Source organism: Apodemus sylvaticus, chromosome X, assembly GCF_947179515.1.
Source record: "Apodemus sylvaticus chromosome X, mApoSyl1.1, whole genome shotgun sequence".
NCBI classification, from domain to species: Eukaryota; Metazoa; Chordata; class Mammalia; order Rodentia; family Muridae; genus Apodemus; species Apodemus sylvaticus.
This window is the reverse complement of record NC_067495.1, coordinates 65,055,221-65,081,024: the sequence shown is the minus strand read 5'-3', so window position 1 is coordinate 65,081,024 and position 25,804 is coordinate 65,055,221. Positions and strand designations below refer to the sequence as shown.

At 38.9% G+C, this 25,804-nt stretch overlaps 1 protein-coding gene and 1 long non-coding RNA gene across 2 annotated transcripts in view; both read right to left on the bottom strand.

The window, feature by feature from the left end:
- Positions 1–6,258, bottom strand: part of LOC127674869 (uncharacterized) — a 31,852-nt gene extending 25,594 nt beyond the window's left edge. The window contains exons 1-2 of the long non-coding RNA XR_007975382.1: positions 914–6,258; positions 98–192 (exon numbers count right to left, since the gene is read on the bottom strand). This is a non-coding gene — a long non-coding RNA (uncharacterized LOC127674869). The remainder of the gene's footprint in view (positions 1–97; positions 193–913) is intronic.
- A 6,586-nt stretch (positions 6,259–12,844) lies between these two features.
- On the bottom strand, positions 12,845–17,266 carry Pbdc1 (polysaccharide biosynthesis domain containing 1). The gene is made up of 6 exons (XM_052170655.1): positions 17,156–17,266; positions 16,983–17,048; positions 15,451–15,510; positions 14,752–14,892; positions 13,533–13,644; positions 12,845–13,308 (listed from the first exon to the last, which is right to left on the bottom strand). Exons 1-6 carry the CDS (start codon positions 17,183–17,185, stop codon positions 13,121–13,123), a joined length of 597 nt encoding a protein of 198 aa, XP_052026615.1. The 5' UTR covers positions 17,186–17,266; the 3' UTR covers positions 12,845–13,120.
- Positions 17,267–25,804: the final 8,538 nt, after the last annotated feature.

Below are 25,804 nucleotides of genomic sequence, written 5' to 3'. Positions count from 1 at the left end.
AAAAATACAAAAATACTCATCACTGTCAGTTACTTTTCTATTGCTATGATAAAATAACATGACAACTCATAGAAGGAAGTGTTTATGTGAGGCTTACAGGTCCAGAGTGATGTGGCAGCAGGCAGGCATGAGGACTAGAGCCAGAAGTTAAGAGCTGAGGGCTCACACCTTGATACGAAGCCAGGAGACTCACTGGAAAGAGAAAATAGCTTTTCAAATCTCAAAGTCCACCTTCAGTGACATATTTCCTCCACTAAGACCACACCTCTTCACCCAAACAGTTCAACCAACTAGGTATCTAGCATTTAAATGCCTGAGACTTATGTGGGACATCTCTTTCAAACCACATCAAGATATTTTATACTGAAGTAAATAATAATCAGAATGTATTTTACACAATCAAAAAGTGTGGGGCATGTAAAGGTAGAGGTGAAGTGTACCTGAGCTTGTCCGATGACCATATGTGCAGCATGGTACATGCATACACACACACACACACACACACACACACACACACACACACACCACACTCTGATTTTCAGGAATCAATAACAAATCAAATACCAATAACAAATCAAAACAGGCTAGTTTAAAAAAATTGTTGACATTCTCTTGGTGTGGTTGTCCCCCATGGGTTTATATATTTGAATGTTTGTTCCCAATTAATAGGACTGTTTTGGAAAGGATTAAGAAGTGTCTCCTTTTTGAAAGCCGTATGTCATTGGAGGGCTTTGAAGTTTCAAAAGCAGGCCCTCTTCTCAGTGCTCACTCCTTATTTAAATACAGACTCAAGAATTGGGACTCTACAGTTAATAATGACTGCCTCACTTCTGGAGGGTTAATAAAATCTCCCCAAAAATCCGCCATGGCATCTTTAAAGATTCATTTTTACTTTGTGTTTTTGGGTGTTTACCTGCACATATGTTAGCGCACCATGTGGATGCATGCCCCAGGAGGACAGAAGACAGTGTCATATTCCCTGGGGTTGGAGTTACAGACTTCTATTAGCTGCTGTGTGAATGCTGGGAATGAAACCCAGGTCCTCTGTAAAAGCGGCAAGTTCTCTTAACCACTGAGTCATCTCTCCAGTCCCTTTGCATAGCCTTTCAAATTAGACAGCTATATAAATGAGGATATCACATTGCAGTTATTAGAAAGGTTAAATTCAAATTAACCAACAGTACTAGATGTTAGTAAGAATATTGATCAAACTGAATTCCGATAAACTGTTGTGAAATGGAAAATAGTACATTACTTTGAAAAACTTATGAAAGATAGTCTTTTAAAATTCAGCAACAACCTAGCATATATTAGATAATTCCATTTAGAATGATTTAACAAAAGAAATAAGATATATATCTACATAGGAACTGAAATGAATATTTTCCTAGCAATTTGTCATAATTATAATAGTTCAAAACAGGATAGAAACTCTAGCTATCGGTGGTGGTGGTGGTGGTGGTGCATGCCTTTAATCCCAGCACTTGGGAGGCAGAGGCAGGCAGATTTCTGAGTTCGAGGTTAGCTTGGTCTATAGAGTGAGTTCCAGGACAGCCAGGGCTACACAGAGAAACCCTGTCTCGGAAAAAAAGAAAAAAGAAAAAAACAAAGAAACTCTAGCTATCTATCGACAAGTACAAAATATAATCATAAATAGTACAACACCCAGAAGGAGACATGACTTGGCTACAGAGTGCGTACTGCTCTAGCAGACAAAAAGACAGACATTTATATATCAGTCTCAGTGACAGGACACAGGAAAGCGATTAAAGGTATATAATATGATTGACAACCTGATAAGATGAACTTTGGTTTTAAATAATAAAAAGTGTATCTTATTTTTACTTGCATTTTAAGAGATCCCTGAATTGAAAACAAGAAATAATGTTTTCTTGCACACAAAAAAGAACACACTAAATCTCAACAAAGGCAATTGTTTTGTGTGAATGTATTTGGGCTTTCTGCCCAGCATGTACAGGAAGGTGGAGGTGATACATCTTTAGATCTCTAGCAAACAGCCGACTCCCTCGAGGCTAAGAGAATACTGAAGCGGGTCAGAATAAGAGCCTGAGGACAGGGCACAGTACTCTACTTTGGACATGGCGTGACCTTTGTACTCAGGAACCAAGAGGAGCAGTGGATGGCTCCCTCAGCAAGATAAAGTCACTTCAAAATTCTAGCACGGAGGGAGAAAGGGCTTCCAAGGCTACATCCCTAGCTGAGGAGCTATTGACAACTGACAGTTGCTGGGGGAGGGAAGAGTTCTTTTTCTCTAGAAGTGTGGTTATTGAAATAGTGTCTGTACTTCAATGGATGAGCTCACGGCCATGCACATACAAGCGTGAATTAGACCCAGAGGGTTAAAACATAAATACATAAAACAACAACAACAACAAAAGGATTAAATAAAATGCTGAACAAAATTGAAAGCAACAGGTCTGATTAGTTCAGTCGCAGAATTGAAATCACAGGGCCAAATTCTTGCCTCCAAGATGGGAGAACTGGAAATGAGTAGTGATGTATAACATATGGAAAATAAAACATCCAGAGAAACAACTTCTATGGGGAAAAGAACAGAACATTTCTAAAACTAGAATTTGAATAAGCAAACTTAAACATCTTTTAGTGAAACAAAACTGAGAAATGCCTGTATGTTAGCTGCATTTGTTCAAATTCTGTTGTACTTTACCTTGTGCGTGTATAGACAAGTTTCTGATAATCTTTTTCTTCCTGATAAACGTCCTGTAGCATGTCTTGAATTTCTTGGCAGCTCATTCCAAAGGAGTCTGAGAAGTGTGGACCAACAGTAGAGAGTGCCCATATCTTTCTGAGATTTCTCCCAGGGAGCTGCACTACATTTGCACAGTACAGATTAGAGAAAAGCCCCTTAAGCTCCTGACAAGGGTACGAACCATACTACTTTGAAATACATCTGAATACTCACTCTCAACAATTTCTGTGCTCAAGTGAAGCTATCATGCAGGGATGCGTGCCTGTAATCCAGACACTCAAAATACAGAGGCAAGAGACGATAGCAAGTTCCAGGCCAACCTGGGGTACACAGCAAGGCTCTTGCTAAAACAAGAAAAATCAACCAACAAAACAAAAGTACATAAACACAGAACACCAAAAGAAAGGGTGGAAAAGAGAGAGACAGAGAAAGGGAGCTGGAGAAGAGAGGAAGAGAGAGAGAGAGAGAGAGAGAGAGAGAGAGAGAGAGAGAGAGAGAGAGAGAGAGAGAGAGAGACTAAGGACATGCAGCAGGCTGTTAGACTATTTCTCCTCCCTACCATCTTACTGGCATATCTCTAAAGGCCACTGTATCACTGCTCACTTTTCACAATACATGATGTCCCTCTTAAAAAAACATCTTGTAAGGCAGTGGTGGTGGCATGCATACCTTTAATCCCAGCACTTGAGAGGCAGAAGCAGGCAGATTTCTGAGTTTAAGACCAGCCTGTATGACAGCAAGGCCTACACAGACCCTATGTCAAAAACAAACAAATAATAATAATGTTTCTTTTTTTTCAGTTTTGTCAATACCTTAAAAATAGTATATATCTTCTTACCTCCCTACTCACTCAGCTTCTTTCAATATATACAAGATCTGAACAGGTTTAAAGTAGACAAAGCCCCTGTACTAAGAAGGGAAAATGGATGGATATTTGAGTTCAAGGCCAGCCTGGTCTATACACAGGACAGCCAGACCTACTCAGAGCAACCCTAGTCTCAAAGAACAAAAAAAGAGGTTCCAGTAACTCAAGAACGCTGGCAGTTTAGATCACAGGTTAAAAATACAATTAATATGAACAGGGTATTGCACAGTAATGAAAAAGTAGACAATACAAAAACAGATGGTTGCTATGGAGACAGAAGCTCCAACTCAAATAGAAATACTAAAAGTGATAATGTTTCTTTTTTTTTCAGTTTTGTTAATACCTTAAAAATAGTATATATCTTCTTACCTCCCTACTCACTCAGCTTCTTTCAATATATACAAGATCTGAACAGGTTTAAAGTAGACAAAGCCTCAAAGAAACAAACTTAATTTTCTCTCAAAATAAAAGAACAAAATGGAATTCAAAACAACCCAAAACTCCCTAAGAAAATGAGATGAAACAAAAATTGTACACACAAACACAAAACCATGATGTCTACGTTGTTTTGGACTTCCAGGGGTCTGCCCCGGAGGATACTTAACATATCCAAAGACATGCCACTGTAGGAGACTGAGTTCCCTTTTCCCAGCAAGTATCAATTACAAACAGCTTCTTGGTTATAGGTGGACTTTGTGCCCTCTTCCCCTTCTCAGTGCAGGCGTTTTGTCTACTTTAAACCTGTTCAGAGCGTGTGTACACTGAGAGAAAGGAAGAGCATGAAGGTGGGTGGGTGGGGAGGTGTGGGTGTCTGAGAGGGCCAGGGGAATGAAGAACACAGTTCGGAAAATATGTAGTATTCTAAAAGTCTTGACAAAACTGAAAAAAGGAAACTTGCATTTATTATTACTATTATTATTATTATTATTATTAGGTTGTTTCTGGCATTGGGTGCATGTAACCCTGGCAGTCCAAAACTCACTCTGTAAACCAGACTGGCCTCAAACTCTGTCTCTCAAGTACTAGATTAAAGGTGTACACCATGACAACCAAACTTATTATATTTTATTACTTACTTTCTACTCATTTTTTAGACTTACTGAGGCATGACTAACAAAACTGTAAAAAAAATAGACAATGTGGTAATTTGCTATATTTGTATACTATGAAATAATTACCAAAGTAAAAATGAATTAACACATTTATCATATCATCTTTTCAATACTTTAAAAAACATTTTAAGAGCCTTTTGGTCAGCAGATTTCAAGCATGCTATACTGTATTATTAATTGCAGTCACCATGTTGTGCAGTAAACATTTAGAACTAATTCATTTTATAACTGAATATTGGTCATTTTCCAAAAACATCTCCCCGTTTCCTCTACCCTTAAATTTTGGCAACTACTATGTTCCAATTGATTTCTTAGTTTGATTCTTTTTAGATAACACATATAAAGTGATTCCATAGAAGAACGTGTTCTCTATTTGGCTGATTTCACTTAGTATAGTACCTTCTAGTTTTTTCTATATTGTATCATACAGTAGGAAATATGCCTTTTTTATTTTTTCCTTTATACACTCATACATAGGTACATAACTAGGTCAGTTCTCCATCATGGCTTCTGTAAGCCATTCTGAAATAAGCAGGGTGATGTAATGATTTCTTTAAAATATGATTTCAGGTTGGAAAGATGGCTCAGCAGGTAACAGTGCTTGCAGTTGTTTTAGTGGAACCGAGGTCAGTTCTCAGCATGAACATCAGATAGGTCACAATTCCCTGTTAACTCCAACTTCAGAAGATCTGACACCCTCTTCTGACCTCCACGAGCACTGAAGCAACTGCATATGCGCCCCCCCATATATATAAACAATCAAACCTTTATTTAAAAAAAATAAATTAATAAGGACAGGTGTGGTGGCACATGCATACCTTTAATCCCAGTGTGTAGAAGGCAGAAGCAAAGCCAGCCAGATCTGTTAAGAGTGAGGCGAGCCTGGTAGTTCTAAGCCAGCCAGGTCTACACAGTGTGATCCTGTCTCAACGAACAAATGAGTATGAATTAAAAACAAGGAATACACTTAGTAACATCCTTTCCCAAATAAAATAGACAGATAAATTATTAGAAATAAAGGGAAATGCTTGTTTCATTTTGTTTATGTATACAGAAATGACATTCTGAACCCTTTGATTCTATTTGTAAGATCTTGAGTAACCTCCATATTGTTTTTCACAATAGCTGTTAACAATTTACTAAACCAGCATAATCCCTACCAACAATCTAAACCTTTGTCCTTACACCCACGTCCAGGTGGAGTTCTCCCCCCTCAGCAAAGAAACTTCTTTGTAACAGATGTGATTTGCAAATGTTCTCTTCTACCCTGGAGGCTGCATTTTCAATATTCTTGTTTCCTCTGTTTCAAAGGTTTTGGCTTGATGAAGTCTCACTTGTTAGTTTTTGTCTTTGCTGCTTAAGCCTTTACAGTCATATTCAGCAAACTACTGTCACCAAGATCCACTTCAAAGAGGTTTTCCCCTATATTGTCTTCATGGAGTTTTGTGATTTCAAGATATACATTTAGTTTTGGAGCTGTTTTTAATTTTTCTAAGTGATGTTAGAGGTCCTCTGCCTTCCCTTCCTCTTTTCTTTTTCTTTTCTTTTTTTTTTTTTTTTTTTTTTTGAGACAGGGTTTCTCTGTATAGCTCTTAACTGCTGAGCCATCTCTCCAGCCTCCCCCTACCCCCATCCCTTTTCTTATCCCCAGTGGTCTTTCAAAAAAAAAAAATTCTGCACATAAGAGAAAGCATGTAATAGTTTGTCTGACTTATTTCACATAATGATCTCCAGTTCCATCTGCAGGGTTTCATTCTTTACCTCTCAGTAAAACTTCACTGTGTACATGCTCCAGCCCCCTGTTGATGGGGATCTAGTCTGCTTCCCTATCTTGGCTACTGTAAATAATGCTGCAATAAAGATGGATGTGCGAGTGTCTCTCCTACAGGCTGCTTGGCTGAGACTCCTTTGAGTATATACCTGGGAGCAGTATAGCATGTTATTTCTATTTTCACATTTTGAAGGTCCTCCACACTACTTTCCATACTGATTAGACAAATTTAGAGTCTCTCTACAAAGAGGAAATAAAAATACGATAAGATATCACTTTTAGGATTATCCTGACTCTGAATAAGACAGTAAGTACAAAGATTCTGTATATAGTAGTGACTCCCATGTGTGCCTCTTTTCTATTCTAGTTATTGATAATTTAGAAAAATTATTTCCATTATATAAAAATATCAAAATCAGGCTCAGCATGGTGGTGGATGCCTTTAATCCTAGCAAATGGATCTCTGAGTTCAAGACTATCCTGGTCTACACAGTGGAATAACAGGACAGTCAGAGCTACCATAGAAACACTTGTAATCCTAGCACCTGGAAACCTGAGGCAGGAAGATCACCACAAATTCAAAGCATTTTAGAGATGGATTACAAGGTGACTGGTTAAGAGTCAAACCCAGAAGATTCATTTCTAAACTTTTTCTTTAGTCTCTGGCAACATTTTTGCTGAATAAAATACACATAATCATTGACATAAACATTACTTTTATAATAGAAGAGAATTATATTTCCCCATCTATGGTATATGTAGTTTATGTTGCTTCATATACTTCATCTATAAAGCAAAATCTAACCTCAAGGAAACCCATTGAAAGTTTACATGTTACCACAGCAAGATGGCCAAGTAGGACTTTTCAATGTTCCTACCTTCCCAGAAACATCACATTCAACTACTATTCATACATCAAAATATTTTTTTGCAAGTACTCAGAAATCCAGGTGGCAGCTTGCAGTACCTGGCTGAAGTATGGAAATAAAAATAGATGTATTAAGGCTGGAGAAATGACTCAGTGGTTAAAAGCACTGGCAGCTCTTCCAGAGATCCTGAGTTCAATTCCCAGCAACCACATGGCTCACAACCATCTGTAATGAGATGTGATGCCCTCTCTGGTGTGTCAGTGACAGTGTATTCACATATATTAAATAAATAAATAATAAAAATAAAAAATATCCAATCTCTTTTAAAAGATATATTAACAGAAGGAAGCACGCAGCTTTACCTCACATGTACCATTCAAGCCACATAAAAGGACCAATGAGACTCAAAGCCAGGCAAGCCCTAGAGCCCCATGGAAGAAGCTCTAGCTAAACCCTGCACACTCATGTTTCAGGCCCATCTCAGATTCTAGACCAGGCCTAGACCACCGACAAACCAGATTCCATAGCCTTAGACTGTAGGCTAACCTCAGTGTGAGAGTTGTACCCTATTCCCAGTACAGGTTCATCTCAACATCAGGATAGTTCTTGCAGCACCAGACTCTAAACTAGCACAGGTCATTATGATAGAGACCCAGTTTCCAAGCTGGTTGCCACAAATACCAGCTCTTACTTTCCCAGGATCCACAGTAGTCCTCAGAGCACCATCCTGGAGAGGACTCAGGGTCCAGACTCATTTCAGCAAACCCACTGATGAGGCCAATCCTTGGTGGCTAGTTTGTCTGTATGAACTCAGATTCTAGGTCTGCCCTGAAGAACACAGCCTCCAGTCATGCACTAAACACAGGCTAGCTGCAGCAACCAGAATGTTCAGGCCAGTCCAAAAGACCCAGTCTCTATAGGTAAGATGTTAGGCTGGCATTCACAGACCAGACTCCAAAATGTCTAAGGACCTATGCTTCAGGCTCTACCCTAGCCAGGCTGGCCCCAATCTCTAAAATATCTAAGGTCCATATCGCTCCAGTAATCTCTGGCTTCCACAGATCCAGGCTCCAGACAGAACTCCTTCAGACTTGCCACCACAAACTCAAGTTCCAGGCTTGTCCGTCCCCAAAGAACTCAGACTCTGGGCATGTTTCTATGAAGCCAAGTGCCAGAGCCCTGGGCTGCTTAAATTAACACCGTGCTCTAGAAATTCTAAAGTGCATGAATGATAAAACATTGTACCAAAGAATACTGTTTACAATTTAAGTTATTGTGACTGTTGTGAGAAATGTTGGGGAGATGGCTCAATTGGATCAAATGTTTGACATGTAGACAAGACCTGAGCTCAAACCACAGCACCCAGGTAAAAAGGACAGCCACAGACAGGAGGATCCTGGACATGCTGCTAGCCAATCTAGCTGAACCAGCAAGCTACTGATTCAATGAGCCCCTATTTCAAAAAATAAGGTGCAGAAGAATTGAGGAAGACACCAATATCCACCTCCTGCCTCCACACGAGCAAGCATGCGTGCAAATGCACACACGAAACCATTACTGTTGAGTGATATATATGAAAATATACTGTTTCTAATGGCTGAATAGTACTCCATTGTGTATATATACCACATTTTCTGTATCTATTCCTCCACTGAGGGACATCTGGGTTTCCAGATTCTTGCTATTATAAATAAGGCTGCTATGAACATAGTGGAGCATGTGTCCTTACTGCATACCCTGGAATCCTCTGGGTATATGCCCAGGAGAGGTATAGCAGGGTCCTCCAGAAGTGTTATGTCTAGTTTTCTTAGGAACCGCCAGATTGATTTCCATAGTGGTTGTACCATCTTACAATCCCACCAGCATTAAAAACAGCGAATTCATGAATTTTTTAGGCAAATGGATGGAACTGGAAAATATCATCCTAAGCGAGGTAATGCAATCACAAAAGAATACACATGGAATGCAATCATTGATAAGTAGATATTAATTAGCCCTGAAGCTCTGAATACTGAAGATACAATTAGCATATCAAATGATTCCTATGAAGAAGGAAGAAGAGGGCCCTAATCCTGGAAAGGCTTGATCCAGCATTGTAGTGGAGTACCAGGACAGAGAAAAGAGAGGGGGAAAGATAGGAGAATGGATGGAGAGAAGAGGACTTATGGTACATATGGGGAGGGGGGAACTGGGAAAGGGGAAAGCTTTTGGATTGTAAACAAAGAATATAGAAAAAATATATATATAAGAAAATATACTGATTTCAAGTATATTAGCATATTTCCCATTAATGATTATAAGACTTTCTTTAGAGTGTGGATTCAAAATGATTCTAGGTCATTTTGAATGTACCTCATATTTCTAATCCTCTGGTAAAGGGGAATCTGTATATTTAAACTATAGTTTCAAAATAAACGGTAACACTACAGTGAAAGCCTTTACTTAAGAGTGTAGGCCTCAGCATGGCTCCTTTAAGAACTGCACAATCTCTGGTTACCATTAGTCCTCCTGCAAGTACAAATAATTACTGTCTTTTTCTCACCTCTAAAAGATACTGAGATAAATAACTAGAATATTGCCCTATTTTAAATAATTCATACATTTCCATATTAAGTCTGGCTTAAAGAATTCAGAGTTCAAATCTCAAACTTCCTGGGTTCTAAGCTCTACACTACCACCTTTTAAGACTCCCCTTGCCTCCAGTTTTCAGTAACAAGCTCCTCCATTTCCTTCTGAGCTCTTTCTAGCAGCACCCTCAAAGTCCGCATTCCTGGCCTGGGCCTAGTGGTACATGCACTCAGAAGGCACAGGCAGTTTGAGATCAGTCTGATCTACATAGGAAGTTCCAGGACTATATAGATATCCTATCTTAAAGGAGAGGGAAACGCATGCACGCATGCATGCATGCATGCACAAAGCCTAAACAACAAAGAGTCAAAGAGTCTGTTCAAAACAGTTTAAGATTCTTTTCTATCATGTTCTTCAAATTTCTTTAGCTTCTACCCACTTGGGATCCAAACCCAAGTCCCAACTTTTAGCTACTGGTGAAGTCTAGCACCTCCCTTCTACCACCCAACCTGTAGCTCTGAAATACTCTATAACCAATAACCATGTTTTTGGGCTTGAGACAACATCCACTTATTGTATAGGAGTGAGGAGTACACAGAAAGCTGTTCTAAATCCTCTGCTCTGGGGTTCCCAGGGCCCAAAACCATACTGGCAATCCCACCTTCCAGCTCACTAGTAGGCAGAGCTAAGTGGAATTGCCATTTTCTTGAGAGCCATCAGCCAGAGGAAAAAAATGTCACCTTCAATCTTCCCTATGACCCTTTCCTCTCAAAACACGGCTGTTTGTTTCTACAACAGGATGCCTGGTGCTTTGGCTTGATCCGGTTAAGACCTATTCAGAAGGACCTACCTGAGATGGTGTTTCCTTTGACTAATTCAAAACCAAATCATCTCCAACTTAGGAATAAAGTTTCTTCATATCCACAGGCTTTGTCCACACTAAACAGCAGGGATTACACAGGGCTGTGCAAGGCTAGGGGAGAACACTGAAATCATCTTATGACTCATTTAAAGCATCACAGAACCATTCTACTTACTGTTCCCCTCTAAGCTGGCTCCTGACCCTTAAGAGTCCACCTGCAGACTCTGTAGTTATTCCTTTTCATTTTTTATTACTTGCTTCAAGACACTCCGGTTGTCATGTTTCTTATCCTCTGTAAATCTAAACAGCCATTAAGCTAGCTGTCCAGTCAATGAATAACCTGGAAAGAGCTACTTTTTCCTTTTATTGAAAATAAGTATTTTTTCACATAATATATCCTGAGTATGGTTTCCCTTCCCTTCCCTCTACTCCTCCCCACCTCCCCTCCCATGTGGATCCACTCCCTTTCAGTCTCTTATTAGAAAACAAACAGGCTTCTAAGGAATAATAAGAAAAATAAAATAGGATAAAATAAAAACTACCACATTGGGATTGGGCAAAACAAAGGGAAGAAAAAGAGTTCAAGACAAAGCAGAAGAAACAGAGACCCACTTATTCTCACACTAAGAAATCCCATAAACTCCTAACCTGGAAATCATAACATCCACAGAGGCCATGGTGCAGACGCATGCAGGCTGCCTCAGGCTCTGGGACGGAACTGCAAGTCTATGTGGTCAATACTTTTTCTTCCTCAACTTCTAAGATAGTATCTATGGACAAACAACTAGAAAAAAATTACACAATATACATTTTTCTTAACAGCCTGGCTAGTATGATATATAAAGGACTATCCTACTCTTTCAAAACTATACATTTTTATAAAAGAAAATTTTAATGTTTGAAATACTCTTATGAATTTGCCAATAATAAAAACATTGAAAGGGGTATTTTCCTAGTATCCAATGCATTTATCCTCAAATAGAATTGTTTGTTTTCGATGCAGGATTTTTCTGTGAAGCCCTAGGTGTTCTGGAACTCACTCTGTATATAGACCAGGGTGGCCTCAAACTCAGATATTCCCCTGCCTCTGCCTCCCAGGTCCCCACCTGGCATCAATCCTTTCTTACATAAGAATCTTACAGTCCACTGGAGAGAATACTGTGTATGTACCGCAGGTGTTCTGGTTTCCTTTCATTTTCACTGATCAAAGTAAGTTTGTCTGTGGAAGCACATGAACCATCTTCATATACCTGAGTAGATACCAGAAGTCTTCATTCTGAACATCTTCACTTGAGAAGGAAACGCCTTCCTCCCATATCAAATCAACAAACCTTTACATGTCAAATATAACGATATGCTCTGGCCTATAACATTATATATGGGAAGCCACTTTATCAGTCTTAGATTAGATTATAAGCACTATATTAACATTTATTGTTACTGGCTAAGTTTCAGGTTAACAACCTACCTGTGAGAGGATGAACAAGGCAGGATTCTAAGTAGGAAGCTAGTCTGACCCATATAGTGAGAACTGGGCCAGAATGGTCTATAAGGTGAGACTCCATCTCAGAAAAACCAACCAACCAATAAACAAATGACAACAATTCTCTAAAAGAAGGAAGTAAAGGCTTTTGCTCTTCTCCAATCAACGGGCCACACCCTTTAACCTGACAGATCCCTCAAGAATGCATACTGTTCCAATACAGTAAAGGAAATCAAAGAGCTAAAGTCACCACAAAGGAAAAAGCCATTGGTTTAAGCAATTCATGTTCGAGACAGTCTCACTCTGCAGGTCAGACTAGCCTCACAGCCATGGCACTCTCTCACCTCAGCCTCCCAGGTGTTGGAATTACAGGTATGAGTCACTAGCTCTGGCTTAGAGTCAATTCTTATATAAGGACTTTTAATCCTGAGACCAGGTACAAGCTAACGGGTTAAGAGAACATCACTACTGAAAACAGTGAGAAGTAATAAATAGACAGTTTTATGAGATTCAGTGATAAATTATATACCTGACTTTTTGAAGTGTCAGATAAATGTAAATACTTTCTAAGGTCAGTCATAAGTAAAATAAACCAAAAGGAATTTATTTACAAAATGTCTTACTTCAACAACAGTTACAGCCAAGAAACAGGGTATCAAACAATAATGAACTAAGACTCCACTAATCCTGTTTAAGCTATTATGGCCAGAGTAGTTTCTCTTGCTAGCTAGGAAGATGTCCATCTGAGTCCTCCACTTACACAACAGCATCACTGAACCAAAGGGGGCTGTGTGTGCAGCACAGACATGCTCAGCTGAGTCACGGGGTTCTTGGCTTTCTCTCCTCCCTCGTTAGTTTTCTACTTCTCTCCTTCTCTGTTGACTCCTTCCTCCTTGTCTCCTCCACTAGCGGCTCCTTTCTCAGCTTCCTCTTCTTTATTGCCAGCTCCTTCCTCTCCTTCTTTGTCCTGAGTACTGACGGAAACTGCTTTGTTATAGCCTTCCCGGTTCCGAGCAATTTCAATGGCAAAAAATTGAATCCTGGGTGCTGAAAGGTAAATAGAATTGATTGTCCTAGTCTTAGATAACTATGTGTACTGACTAAAAACAAACTCTGACACGAAAGCCACTCAAACATATGTCATATTAAGGAACAGTACCTTGAAAGATATAAAAAATAAGATGACTTTCAAGCTAACTATCCTTGTTAGTGAACCCAGACTCCTTATTCAGGTCCTCTTACAGAAACAATGCCCAAGACAAGAAACTCACCAAAGATGGTGTTCTCTTCAGTGTAGCCCTGGGAACAATCCAGTCGCAGTAAAGTACCATAGTTATAATCTTCTACGAGCCCTTCAAATTTTAAGCAGAATGGCCTCCACTTCTATAAATACAAAAAGTGACACCTTAACTGATGAATTCAAGAGTCTAATGTACTTGAGCCAGGAAAGAGGTTTGAACTTCCCCGTGAAGGATAAGAACCAGGGTCAAAGAGACAAATCAGGAGGTGAAAACTGTACCACATTCCTGTGCTATATGTTAGGTTTTAGACTGCTGCTCCCCCTACTCACAATATTTTGATCAGGAGAACAAAAAACAAAAGAACAAAGAAACCAACCACCTCAATCTTTTTACTACAAAATTGAAATGTGATTTCTAAAATGGACCTGTGCTTTGCTTTGAGTTACTTATCAGCCATCTCAAGTCAAAGTGGGTGCTCATCCTCACCAAAGTGCCAACGAGACACAGAAGGCAGTGTTCTACATGTCCACCAAGAAGGGGCAAATTCTCAAAGATAGCGACAACCTGCTAGGACTTCACACTTTAAATTCTTCGTTAGGTAAGACCCCACTTGAAGAAAAATCTTTTTCCTATTGTAATCTCAGTGCTCTGTTTGAGCATGAGATGATCACATAAACCAGAAACACCACTGCTATAGGACCTGTGATCAATGGAACAAAAATCCAGAGAGTCAAAATACCACCCTATATTCCCTGTACCCGACTAACTATTCTGTCATCCAACCCTTCCAATCAAATTTCCTGGTAAAATAAACTCACCCCTCCCTCCCTTAAAGGTGCATCTAAGGGGGTACTTGAAGTGCCCAAGACAAGGAGAGGGATAAAAAGTCTTCAATAAACACCAAAAGCACATGAGACAGAAATTAATACCATAGGTGACTTAATTATTACAAAATCCAGGTTTATTGTAAGTCCCTTGAAGAAATGTGAAGCTTATATGCAAACATATAATCAAAATTAGATGTTAGCGGGGGCTAGAGAGATGACTCAGCAGTTAACAACAGTGACTGCTCTTCCAAAGGTCCTGAGTTCAAATCCCAGCAACCACATGGTGGCTCACAACCATCCGTAATGAAATCTGATGCCTTCTTCTGGGGTGTCTGAAGTCAGCTATGGTGTACTTACATAATAAATAAATAAATAATTTAAAAAAATATTAGATGTTAGCTAATGCTCAAGAGAATACTTACCTCTTTAGCTGATTCTGATTTGAGTTCTTCTGGGTCCAATACATCTACCCTGAGTGTCTCAAAAATTTCACGGAACTCAGAGTAGATTTGGTCATCTACTTTGGTGAGTTTCAGAAACTGTGGGTCAACTGATGAAATCAGCTGGCAGACAGCAAAACAAACATAAAGACGCTAGTCACTAATTTAGACTTCTACCCTCCAGTGCCACACCATCAGAAAACCTATGGTTCTCAGGGCAGATGATTACTTTAGACAGTATTAGCAGACCAGGTCTTGCATGAAATCATTAAAACGGTCTTAAGAGCCACAACAACAGCCCTTCTCTCTTTTTGTTTTTCCTTTTTCTTGCCCCCCCTCCCCCTTTACCACTCTGACAACTGAATGAACCCTTCAGTCCTGGTATTGCCTGGCTCAGTGTTCTGTGACTGTTCTTTCATTCAACAGGCATTTAAGTGTGTTACTCGTGAGCCACACATCTTCCCCCCCCCCCCCCCCCCCCCCCCCCGGGAGCAAACAGGAGGGGCAGACAAGCAGAACTTCTCACCATCAAATTTACTTCTACCCTTCTTCCCCGGACATATGATTGGTGGGGAGTTAAAACAACAAGCAAAACTTAACAACTTAACTTGCTGAGAACCATGATCTGCGTAGCATCATATACTAAAATCGCTTGTTGACTTCGGCTTAATGATAACTCACTTTGTAATAGACTTCAGCATGCTGCATTGCTCGAATGGCCCAAGCCATTTCAATATCAGGCTGTAAAAGAGGAAGAACATCAGCTCAGAAATCTCAGTCCTGCAGTGGATAATCAGTTAAAGACATCTTGCCAAATCTCAAGAAGTCTACAGAAAATGTTGCTGTCAGGGACAAAAACTGAACTAGTGGATTTTGCGATATAAATCTTTTGTCCCTACAGTGACCAAAAGAAGTTATCAATACAGAATAACAAAAACAATGAACTACTGGACATCTTTTTTCCAGCAGCAACTGATAACTGTTTACACTAAAGAAAATAAAAATATAATTTATTATTGTATATATATTACATTATTTAAAATTTTAAGTATAACCTATTATTAATATACCCACTTACACACCTTAGAGTTGTTGGGAGGACAAAAATACATGTGAAACTATTTTTTTCTTTCACGAGTGTAGCAATGTTTTAGTCATCATTTGTCTTTATCAGATAATCAATTTTCCATTCTGTAAAACTCCAGAACAAATGATGTAGCTAGTTTTATATATATATATATATATATATATATATATATATATATATGAATGAACAAGTACTGTTCAACAAGTACAAGAGGCTGTTCCATTAGCCTCTCCTTTTTCAACCTGCCTGTTGTCCCCTTCATGAAGCCAGAAAAATCAATCTACATCTGCACCTCCCCACCTTAGACCAAGAAAATTTCCTACCTTTGAATCTGTATTTTCTGTCTGTCTACATATATACATAAACACATACACTTTGAGGATCCAGTTCAAGTTACACTTCCCATATGAAATCTACTGCCTCCATCCCTAAAAAACCTCTTCTGGGGACTGGAGAGATGGCTCAGCAGTTAAGAGCACTGACTGCTCTTCTGAAGGTCCTGAGTTCAAATCCCAGCAACCACATGGTAGCTCACAACCATCCGTATGAGATTTGACGACCTCTTCTGGAGTGTCTGAAGACAGCTACAGTGTACTTACATATAATAAATAATAAATAAATAAATCTTAAAAAAAAAAAACCCTCTTCTGGTAAGCCCTTTCCATCCTATTGCTTGAGCCACTCATCTAGTACACATTACATTCTGATTGCTATCCCTGCCATCTTTTTTTAAATCTCAAAGGTCCAAATGAAGCACACCACAAACCAGTGTCACTTTACTGCACAGTGGAATCATTCATTTTGAATGCTCTTTTAAAACTACTATGTTTTGGCTCCTCTTCCCCCAGACATTATGATTTGATCTGATGTGGGCTGTAATCTGGACATGCCGGGTGTTCAGAAGGTTCCCGGGTGGTTCCAAATCGTAGAAAGTCAGGAACTCACTTTCACAGGTTCTAAAGTACTACATTTGTCAACTATGATTACACTGACGTGGAGAAGGTATAATTTGGGGCGATGTGGGGGAAGTCTGAAGATATCAAACAGTAAAGAAGCTTATAATTTAAAGCCAGGGCTTTCTGACATCCTGGGATAGCTCGGTGGGCGGGAAGTGAGTCATACTCACGTCGTTGCCGTATGACTCAGGAGGGTAAGAAAGAGCATGGGCGATGGACATCGCTTCCCCAGAAACCTGAGAAGAAAAAAAGCGGCGCTGAGTGAACGATCCCCTGACTCCTTGGGTCGCTTACCACCCAATCTCCACTTGGGTATTTAACCAACCCCAGAGCTGTATCTTACCGGCTCTTCGCTTTCGCTGGCAGCATCCATGTCGCCGCTAGGTAAGTGCAGCTTTCCCTTTCCGGAAGTGACCTGTTGCGCGCGCTGCTTTAACAGTTAATTGAGAGCAACAGGGCGGAAACAGAGACCAGTTCCTCCCTCTGCGCAGGCGTACGCCCGCCCACTGCGCCTGCGTACGTCCGCCCTTTGGATGAAGCGGTGGCTCCGCCTTATCCGGGCCACGCAGGCGCCAGCGCACGCGTGTTGTTACTTAGCAACGCTATTTCTCTAGCCAAAGTGATAGACTATTCAGTAAATCGATGAGAAAAATAAGCTGTATGAAAAAAATTAAACATTTATTAGATGATGCTGTTATTAAGTCCCCTGTGTGCCGTGTTCCCAGTTCACACTAGCGCACGTACACGCGCACACACACGCGTGCCCGCCTTAACCATTTACAAGCAAGGTACTAGAAACAGAACGGTGGAATTCGGGGATGAAGAAGAATTTGCTACCTGTTTTGGAAGAACTAGCAGAGTGAGGTAACAACGAGGTGAGCATCATTATACACTGTGGGAGCATACCTGAGCTGAGTCATGATGGGCGCTTAACCAAGCAGGTCCCAAAGACTCAGACGGAGGGAACAATGATTAGTGAAAAAGCATTATAAAACCTTGCAAAGAACAATCTAACTGGAACAGATTCCAGTCAGGAGTTTTGTTCTGTGAATTTTAAAGAGATGACAATTTAAAAAAACAAGCCAAGGGGTTTTTGTTTTTGGTTTGGATTGGTGTTTGTTTGTTTGAGACTTCTCCTCTCTCATTTCCACAGAGGCTGCACGAGTTTGGAATCTCACCAAAAGTGAACAAGAGTTCCCATTCCCACATCCTCACCAGAATTTCTTATCAGTTGTTTTCTTGATCTTAACCCTTCTAATTGGGATAATATGAACCTCAGAGTTGTTTTAATTGGCATTTCCCTAATTGCTAAAGATGGTAAAGATGCTAAAGCTTTAATGATAATCCTTAGCCAATTTTTCATCTCTTTGCTTTTTTGGTTTTGTTTTGTTGTTTTTGTTTGCTTGTTTGTTTTGTGAGAATTCTCTATTCAGATCTGGAGCTGCCCCCTCCCTCCAGCCATTATAAACTGGATCCTTGGCTTTTTTCTTCCCTATATTCTGGATAATTTATCAAATAAATAGCTGCCAAATATTCTGTGGGCAGCCTCTCTGTTAACTTATTGTTCCATTTTCTATACACAAGTATTTTAGTTTTATGAGGTCTTTGTTAATTGTTTGCCTTAATTCATAATTGAATGGGGTCCTGTTCAGAAAGTCTCTTGTTGGAGGGCATCACCCATGTATTCTCATAGCAGTTCCAGCATTACAAGTTTCACATTGAGCTATTTAATCCATTTCAAGGTGATTCTAGTTCAGGGTAATGCATTCAGAATGCTGTGAAACTACATGCACTTGTGTTTGGACTTCTATTTTGTTCTGTTGATTTACTAATCTGTTTTTGTGCCATCACTGTACTGTCTATTATTATTATTGTAGTGCTGAAATCTTACCAAATTATATAACTAAAACTGTACTATTCCTTGACCTATGTCCAAGGAACACAATGTCCTGTTTTACAGACACTTGTTCAGCCATATTCATCACTGCTCCGTTCATAATAGCTAGAAATTGGAAACAACCTAAATGGTCTTCACCTGATGGAAGGATAATGAAAATGAGGTTCATATACACAGTGGAATTCCATATCAGGTGAGAAAAATGAAATCATGAAAGTTGCAAGTATATGAAACTAGAAAATATTACACTTAGTGAGGTAGTCCAGACACTTAAAGACAAATGCTGCTTTCTCTCTCTGATTTGTGGATGCTAGAGCTGAATCTTTTTTTTTTAAAGTTAACAGTATCAACTCTTTATCATATCTGTTAAAAGATGTTGACAATGAATATTTTAACAATTGACATTTTAAATATAAATACATATATATAATATATATACTTATTGAATGCATGCATATATAATATATATTTTAAGTGAATATAAGTCTGTCAATCTCTGCTATCTAATTCTAATTTCAAGGTCATTCATTCCAAACTATTGTCTGATAAATATTTTCTATATTTTTTCTTTTGCTTATATGCACAAGTACATTTTTTCTTAAAAGGCACTCATACAAAGTATAGTGATAAGTTAATAATATATCATTATCAATTTGCAGGTAAAAGTTGATATGCATGCATTTTTTTAAACTATGGATACACAGACTTTTATGTATTTTATATAATTTTAGGTACACAGATCACATAATTTTGTATGACATTTCAGACAGCTATATCTGAATCTTAAGAGGTGAGTATATAACCTGAAGTTAACATAGAAACCATGAAAGTTAAAGGAGTGAATGGGGAAGGGTAAAATGAGCTATAAAGCAGGAGAGTAGAAGAAATGGGGCATTTAGAAAATGAAGAGGTTTTATCTAGGAGGAGGAAGGGCAAGCCAGAGGAAAATGTCAGGAAAGGGGATAAAGAGCACTAAAAGTAACTGAAAAAGCTGCAGCCACCCGAGGAACTTCAGATGGCTGAGAAGCATCATAAAAAATGCTCAACTTCATTAGTCATCAGGGAAATGCATATCAAAACAACCCTGAGATTTCACCTAACACCAGTCAGAATGGCTAAGATTAAAAATTCAGGAGACAGCAGATGTTGGCAAGGATGTGGAGAAAGAGGAACACTCCTCCACTGCTGGTGGGGTTGCAAATTGGTACAACCACTCTGGAAATCAGTCTGGTGGTTCCTCAGAAAACTGGGCATGACACTTCCAGAGGACCCCATTATACCACTCCTGGGCATATACCCAGAGGATTCCCCAGCATGCAATAAAGACACATGCTCCACTATGTTCATAGCAGCCCTATTTATAATAGCCAGAAGCTGGAAAGAAACCCAGGTGTCCCTCAACAGAAGAATGGATGCAAAAAATGTGGTATATATACACAATGGAGTACTATTCAGCCATTAGAAACAATGAATTCATGAAATTCTTGGGCAAATGGATGGAGCTGGAGAACATCATCCTAAGTGAGGTAACCCAGTCTCAAAAGATCAATCATGGTATGCACTCACTAAAATAAGTGGATATTAGCCTAGAAAACTGGAATACCCAAAACATAATCCACACATCAAATGAGGTACAAGAAGAATGGAGGAGTGGCCCCTGGTTCTGGAAAGACTCAGTGCAGCAGTATAGGGCAAAACCAGAACAGGGAAGAGGGAAGGGGTAGATGGGAGAACAGAGGGAAGGAAGAGGGCTTATGGGACTTTCGGGGAGTGGGGGGCCAGAAAAGGGGACATCATTTGAAATGTAAATAAAAAATATATCCAATAAAAAAAAAAGAAAAACAGAAAAAGCCGCAGTCTTTACATAATTATTTTATGTTTGCTTAAAATACATTTGTAATATGTGTTTTATAATATAATTATGTAAATGAAAATGTAATGAAGTTTCAGCATGTGTAGTGACAATGCTCCCTCCAATTCAGAGTGCTTAACAAAAATCACTGGTGTCAGGCATGGGACACTTCCCTTCAAGTTATTTCTCAGGACCGTTCAAGAGACGTCCCAATCAATAAAAAGATGTGGAAGGTTATAACCTTAATTGAAGACAAAATTAGAAGCAGACCAGCTTGAAGGTAGTAGGTGATAAAAAAAGAAAACACTGACAGTTGTGGAATGAATAATGCCCTCTAGAACAATTTGATTTGAAGTATAAAGGAGAATTGGGATCCTTTCAAGCAAAAACATGGAGGAGGGTGCTATTACTGAGTTAGAAGACACAGGAGGAGCCAGGCGTGGTGGCGCACGCTGTAATCCCAGCACATGGGAGGCAGAGGCAGGCGGATTTCTGAGTTCGAGGCCAGCCTGGTCTACAGAGTGAGTTCCAGGACAGCCAGGGCTACACAGAAAAACCCTGTCTCGAACCCCCCCACCCCCCAAAAAATAAAATAAAATAAAGAAGAAGACACAGGAGGAAAGATGAGTGTCATTTGAGGAGCTGAGTTCGATAAGGCAGAAAGGGACCCGAGCAGAAATATAAATGTGATAGTATGCACTATTTAATTGTGCTTTTCATGAGGAAAATGTTAAAACTGTAAAGGCTCAAAAAAGACAAGGCAAGGACATAATCAACTATGAAGAGGCAGGAAAACAGACTAAATATGAAAAGAGTTGTCACTGAGACGCATCAAGAAAATGTAAAGAGAGTCTCCCAAAGCTAAAGGATGAGAAAATTTCTAGAAATAAGTGGTGAACAAACTCCAATACCTTGAGTATACTAAGGCCAGAAATGCGGAGAGGTAATTGAAACCAGATGGGCATGGGGTAAAGAGGGCATAGGAGACAAAGATGGCAGTATATATAGAAAGTTCTGAAAAGTTGCATATAGGAGACGCTGCCAGGTCTAGGAACTCTGAATTGTACTAAAGGACAAAAAACTTCAAATTGTGTTGTTATCCATGTGTAAGTAAGCAGTTCAACAGTGTTACATATTCATATATTCATGCTTTTCTACTGCAGATCTCTAGCAATTTTTTGTGTTGCAAAAGTAAAAGCTCCATGTTTTCGAAACAATAAATTCCCATTTCCCTTTCTTCCAAGCTCCTGAAATCATCATTCTATTTTTCTGAATTTGGCTATGTTAAATGCTTCATGCAGTTTTTTTCTGTTTTGTGACTGGCTTATTTTCCTTGACCTAATTTACAGGATTTCATTCTACTTTAAAGCAGAATGATATTCTATGGTATGTAGATAGCATGTCTTATTTGTCCAGGGAGAAGCACTTGGATTGTTTTTAACATTTGACAAATTGTGAATAATGCTGTTGTGAGTATGAATATGTAAATATCACTTGCAAATTCTGCCCTCAGTTACATTTCTGGATACTACCTTTGATCATGTAGTTAATGAAATTTTTTTTTAAGTTTTTTGTTTATGTGCAGTGCCTCTGGGATTTTTCAAGTTATTCTTTGAAGTTTGGAAAGCCTTCTAGAACTTGGCCTTATGCAGAAGACTTTTGGTCGGGAGGAGCGGGACCTAGGTGACCCTACACAGAAACAGGCAGCAGAAGTAGGAAATTGAGGTGTTGTCCCCAGGTGCCACTTGTTCCCTGGTACAAAATACCAGGGGACAGCTAAGAGAAGGAGATGTACTGAAGTCTGGCCTAGGAAAACTGCTTTATGACTGTTGAGTAGCCATTCACAATTTAAGAAGCAGGTAGAAGGCTGTAAGGAATAGCTAACATAAGAGAATATGATTCTGTGTCTGTGCTACCCAGTGATCGGAATATAGGGTGGATTGTCCATGTGGATGTTGGATGTTAGGAAATACTCAGTACAGAAGAATAACATAGAGGGGCAGACTGAAGCTGGTCACCAAATTGCTACATTACAAATAAATACGAGTAAACTCAAGAGACTCAGCTAGCCTTTTATTTCAGGAGGCAGCCAAGCTAATTTGCTTTGTTTAATGTTTTAGGCATATATATGTTGCTTTAAATATTTTAATTAAAATATGTAGTGTATGAATAGTATATTATAGTTACTTATAATATTTTAAATGAAGTAACTTTACTACTCAACTATTTGCAGACAGATATTTGTGTTGACTAGTAATTAGATCCTTACAGTGTTGGATAAGTCTACTTCTAACCTAAAACTTCAAGAGATGAAGTTATCACCTAGAGTTTCACTTTTGTTTGTCTGCTTCTTTTTGTTTTGTTTTCCTCACCAGTAGGTCAGGAAACTAGACCAGGTAGATTTATTATAATAATTATTTTTACTTATGCCTATTTGTCAGCTACTCAAATAGGCATAAGGTGTAGAAGTGAGCAGCACTTCACAGAGTCTCAGTGGACTTCAAGGAAGACATTATGATGACCCAGTAGCAGCAAACAGTTGTTAAAATCTAATGTTAACTGCTGGTGTTTATTTTTCTGCCTCTGTTCTTCATTCATGAGGTGTTTTGACTTTCCAACCCATGAAAATGGTAAAAGAAAATGTTTTACTCTGAAAAGAAGTTTTTTAGTGGAGTAAAAGGTTGAAACCAAAGAGATTGGCAAATTATGTTTAATAGTCTTTGTTTTTGTAAGAATGCCGCTGACATTTTGCCATTATTTTCAGAAGCCCAAACTCCTTTGTTTTTTTGTATATCATCAAGCCTCTTACCTTTACTTATTTGAGAAAGATTTTGTGGGTTACCATAATTTGCTCTGGACTTTTAGTAATCTGAGCAAGTTTCTGTTAATCAGTGTAGAAAGAATCCCAGCATCTCACCTACAAGAGATACTGTGACGTCCTTCTCACAGATGGATTCAGGAAATAGATGGAGAAGCAAGTCTCTGACAGCCTGAGTGGTCTAGTGAAGAGAAGTGACAGGTATTTAGCTAGAGATAAAGACATGGTACCATGTGAAAAATTGAAGCCCTATAAATAGGAAAGCAAATAAATGTTAGCATTATATTTCTCAAGACCTTGAAGCCATGGTGGAATGCTCCGTCACGCCTTTGCTGACCACAGCTTTGTTTGCTTGGTTTTCCTCCGTGCCTGGGGGAGCACGTCTTAAGGTTAATCATTTTTACTTAGTCCAGTAGCCAACAAGTCCATAATAACTGTGCCCCAGAGAATGTCTGCATGGCAGCTGTGCTGCTTGATTCATGCTCAACAATCACTGACCTTATTTCATTTTCCTTAATTTATACTGGATAGGGTTTCAAGCTTTTCTGTATAAACTGAATTTTCCATTATCTTCTGAAGACTTAAAAGGATTTTTATTTTTATTAATGTGTATGTATGTATGTATGTATGTATATGTATTTTCATGTACATATATTTGCCCATGGAAGCCAGAGTAAGACATTAGATACTATGAAGCTACAGTTATAGGTAGTTATCAGCTGCCAGATGTAGAGATAATTTCTTGTGCACTGTGTAAAAGCATTGGACCTGTCAATAAAGAGGAAAACAGGAGAGTTGCCAGCCAGTGGAGGAAGAAGAAGGCTGGGACTGAAGGGGAGATACCTAAGGAGCCACGAGGCAGGTCATTGGCCAGACGACCAGTATTGTTGGGGTAGAATAGCTGAGAATCTGCCCAGCTATAGTGCCAAAGCTTATAATAAATGTAAGTCTCGTGGATAAATCTCTTTATTCAGATATGGGGCAGGCGTAGAAAGTTCGTACAGTTACCGCCAAGTGTGGGTGCTGGAGACCCCAAATCACTCTTAACCACTGAGCCATGTCTCCAGTCCCCTGTTTTGAATTGAGTATCATGTACTAACTATAATGTAAACAAAAATTCAGAAATTTTGAGTAACAGAATGAACAAAGTTAAATGAGTGCCTATAAACTGAACTCTGAAAACAATAATCATAAAAGCCTCATTATTGTCCAGCGTGTAACATGTTTGGTAATTACATTATAGTTAGTACACAGTAAACAGATTTGCATCCCAGGAAGGAAAAACTAGAAAACACCAAATACTTTTAATTCTAACACATGATAAATTAATTTGATTCCTAATTATGCTATTTTAAAAGTCTTATACATATATAATTATGTATGTTATATATAATTATATATACATACACACATAGTTACTTGTAAAGTGAGAACAAAACTATCCAACTGGTACTTATTCTACAATTCATGCAGTGTGGAGCCAGCTCACATGGGAGGCCTGTTCAATTTTTGGCAGTTAGGTATAACAGTATTAATATTTTGGTCACAGAACTTAATCAGTAAGGCTTGGAGGCAAAAAGTTTTGATGGAAAACCCTTGTAAACAAGATGAGGTGCTTTTTATAAAAAGGCATGGTATGGGGAGTAAATTCCTTGACTCTTCCATCTTGAGATGAAACAGATCTCTGGAGTAGCAAGCAACAAGGCTCAATATTGAAAGCAACATCTAAAATGTGAAAAGTTAACTTCTAATAGTTATAAAGTATGCAGTCTCATAATTTTAGTAGCAGCACAAATTAAATTATGCTTTTATTTACTATCATAAGCAGCTGTATAAAGAAAATGTGCTCAATGGGAGATATTGCTGTCTTTAAAAAAACAAATTCATATCGGAGAAAGTATACAGTAAGCCAGTATCAAATTTAAAAAACCATAGTAATCAAAGAAACATTAAAAATACTTTTTCTTCCAGTCATTAGACATTAGATTGGCTTAGAATCAGGAAATCCTGGGGCTATGAAAGTGCCAGAAAAGGTCCAAGTTCTATAAGGAAGTAGGTTTTTTGGTTTGGGTTGGTTTTTTTTTTTTTTTTTTTTTTTTGGACTGAGGTAGTGTTTTTTTTCTAAACACAAAGGGCGGGGGAAGAGCGAGTCTGAATACATTTGTGAAATCATGCTGCCACCAAGTGGCTATTTTTCAAAAGGTATAAAACAAACCGGGAGTGTGTTTTCTTTATGCTGGACATTGGCTGTTTGTTCTGGAAGGGACCGGTGAAGATACAAAGAGGCAAAATGTAAAAGAACCGCTAAAGCCAACTGACCCGAGTGCCCCACCGGTATCTCCGGAGGCTGCCCCGGAAGTGAATTCGCAACTGATTGACATGTAGTTTCTTCAAATTAGAGCCTGGAAACCATGGCAACTGCAGG

What these genes read in the sequence shown, in the direction of transcription:
- Pbdc1 (XM_052170655.1), bottom strand. Translation starts at nt 17,185, where the DNA reads ATGGATGCTGCCAGCGAAAGCGAAGAGCCG. An exon ending in CTGAGTCATACGGCAACGAC is followed by an intron (nt 15,511 to 16,982) that starts GTGAGTATGACT and finishes CCTCTTTTACAG; the next exon opens with CCTGATATTGAAATGGCTTG. An exon ending in TGAAGAGAACACCATCTTTG is followed by an intron (nt 13,309 to 13,532) that starts GTGAGTTTCTTG and finishes TTTACCTTTCAG; the next exon opens with CACCCAGGATTCAATTTTTT.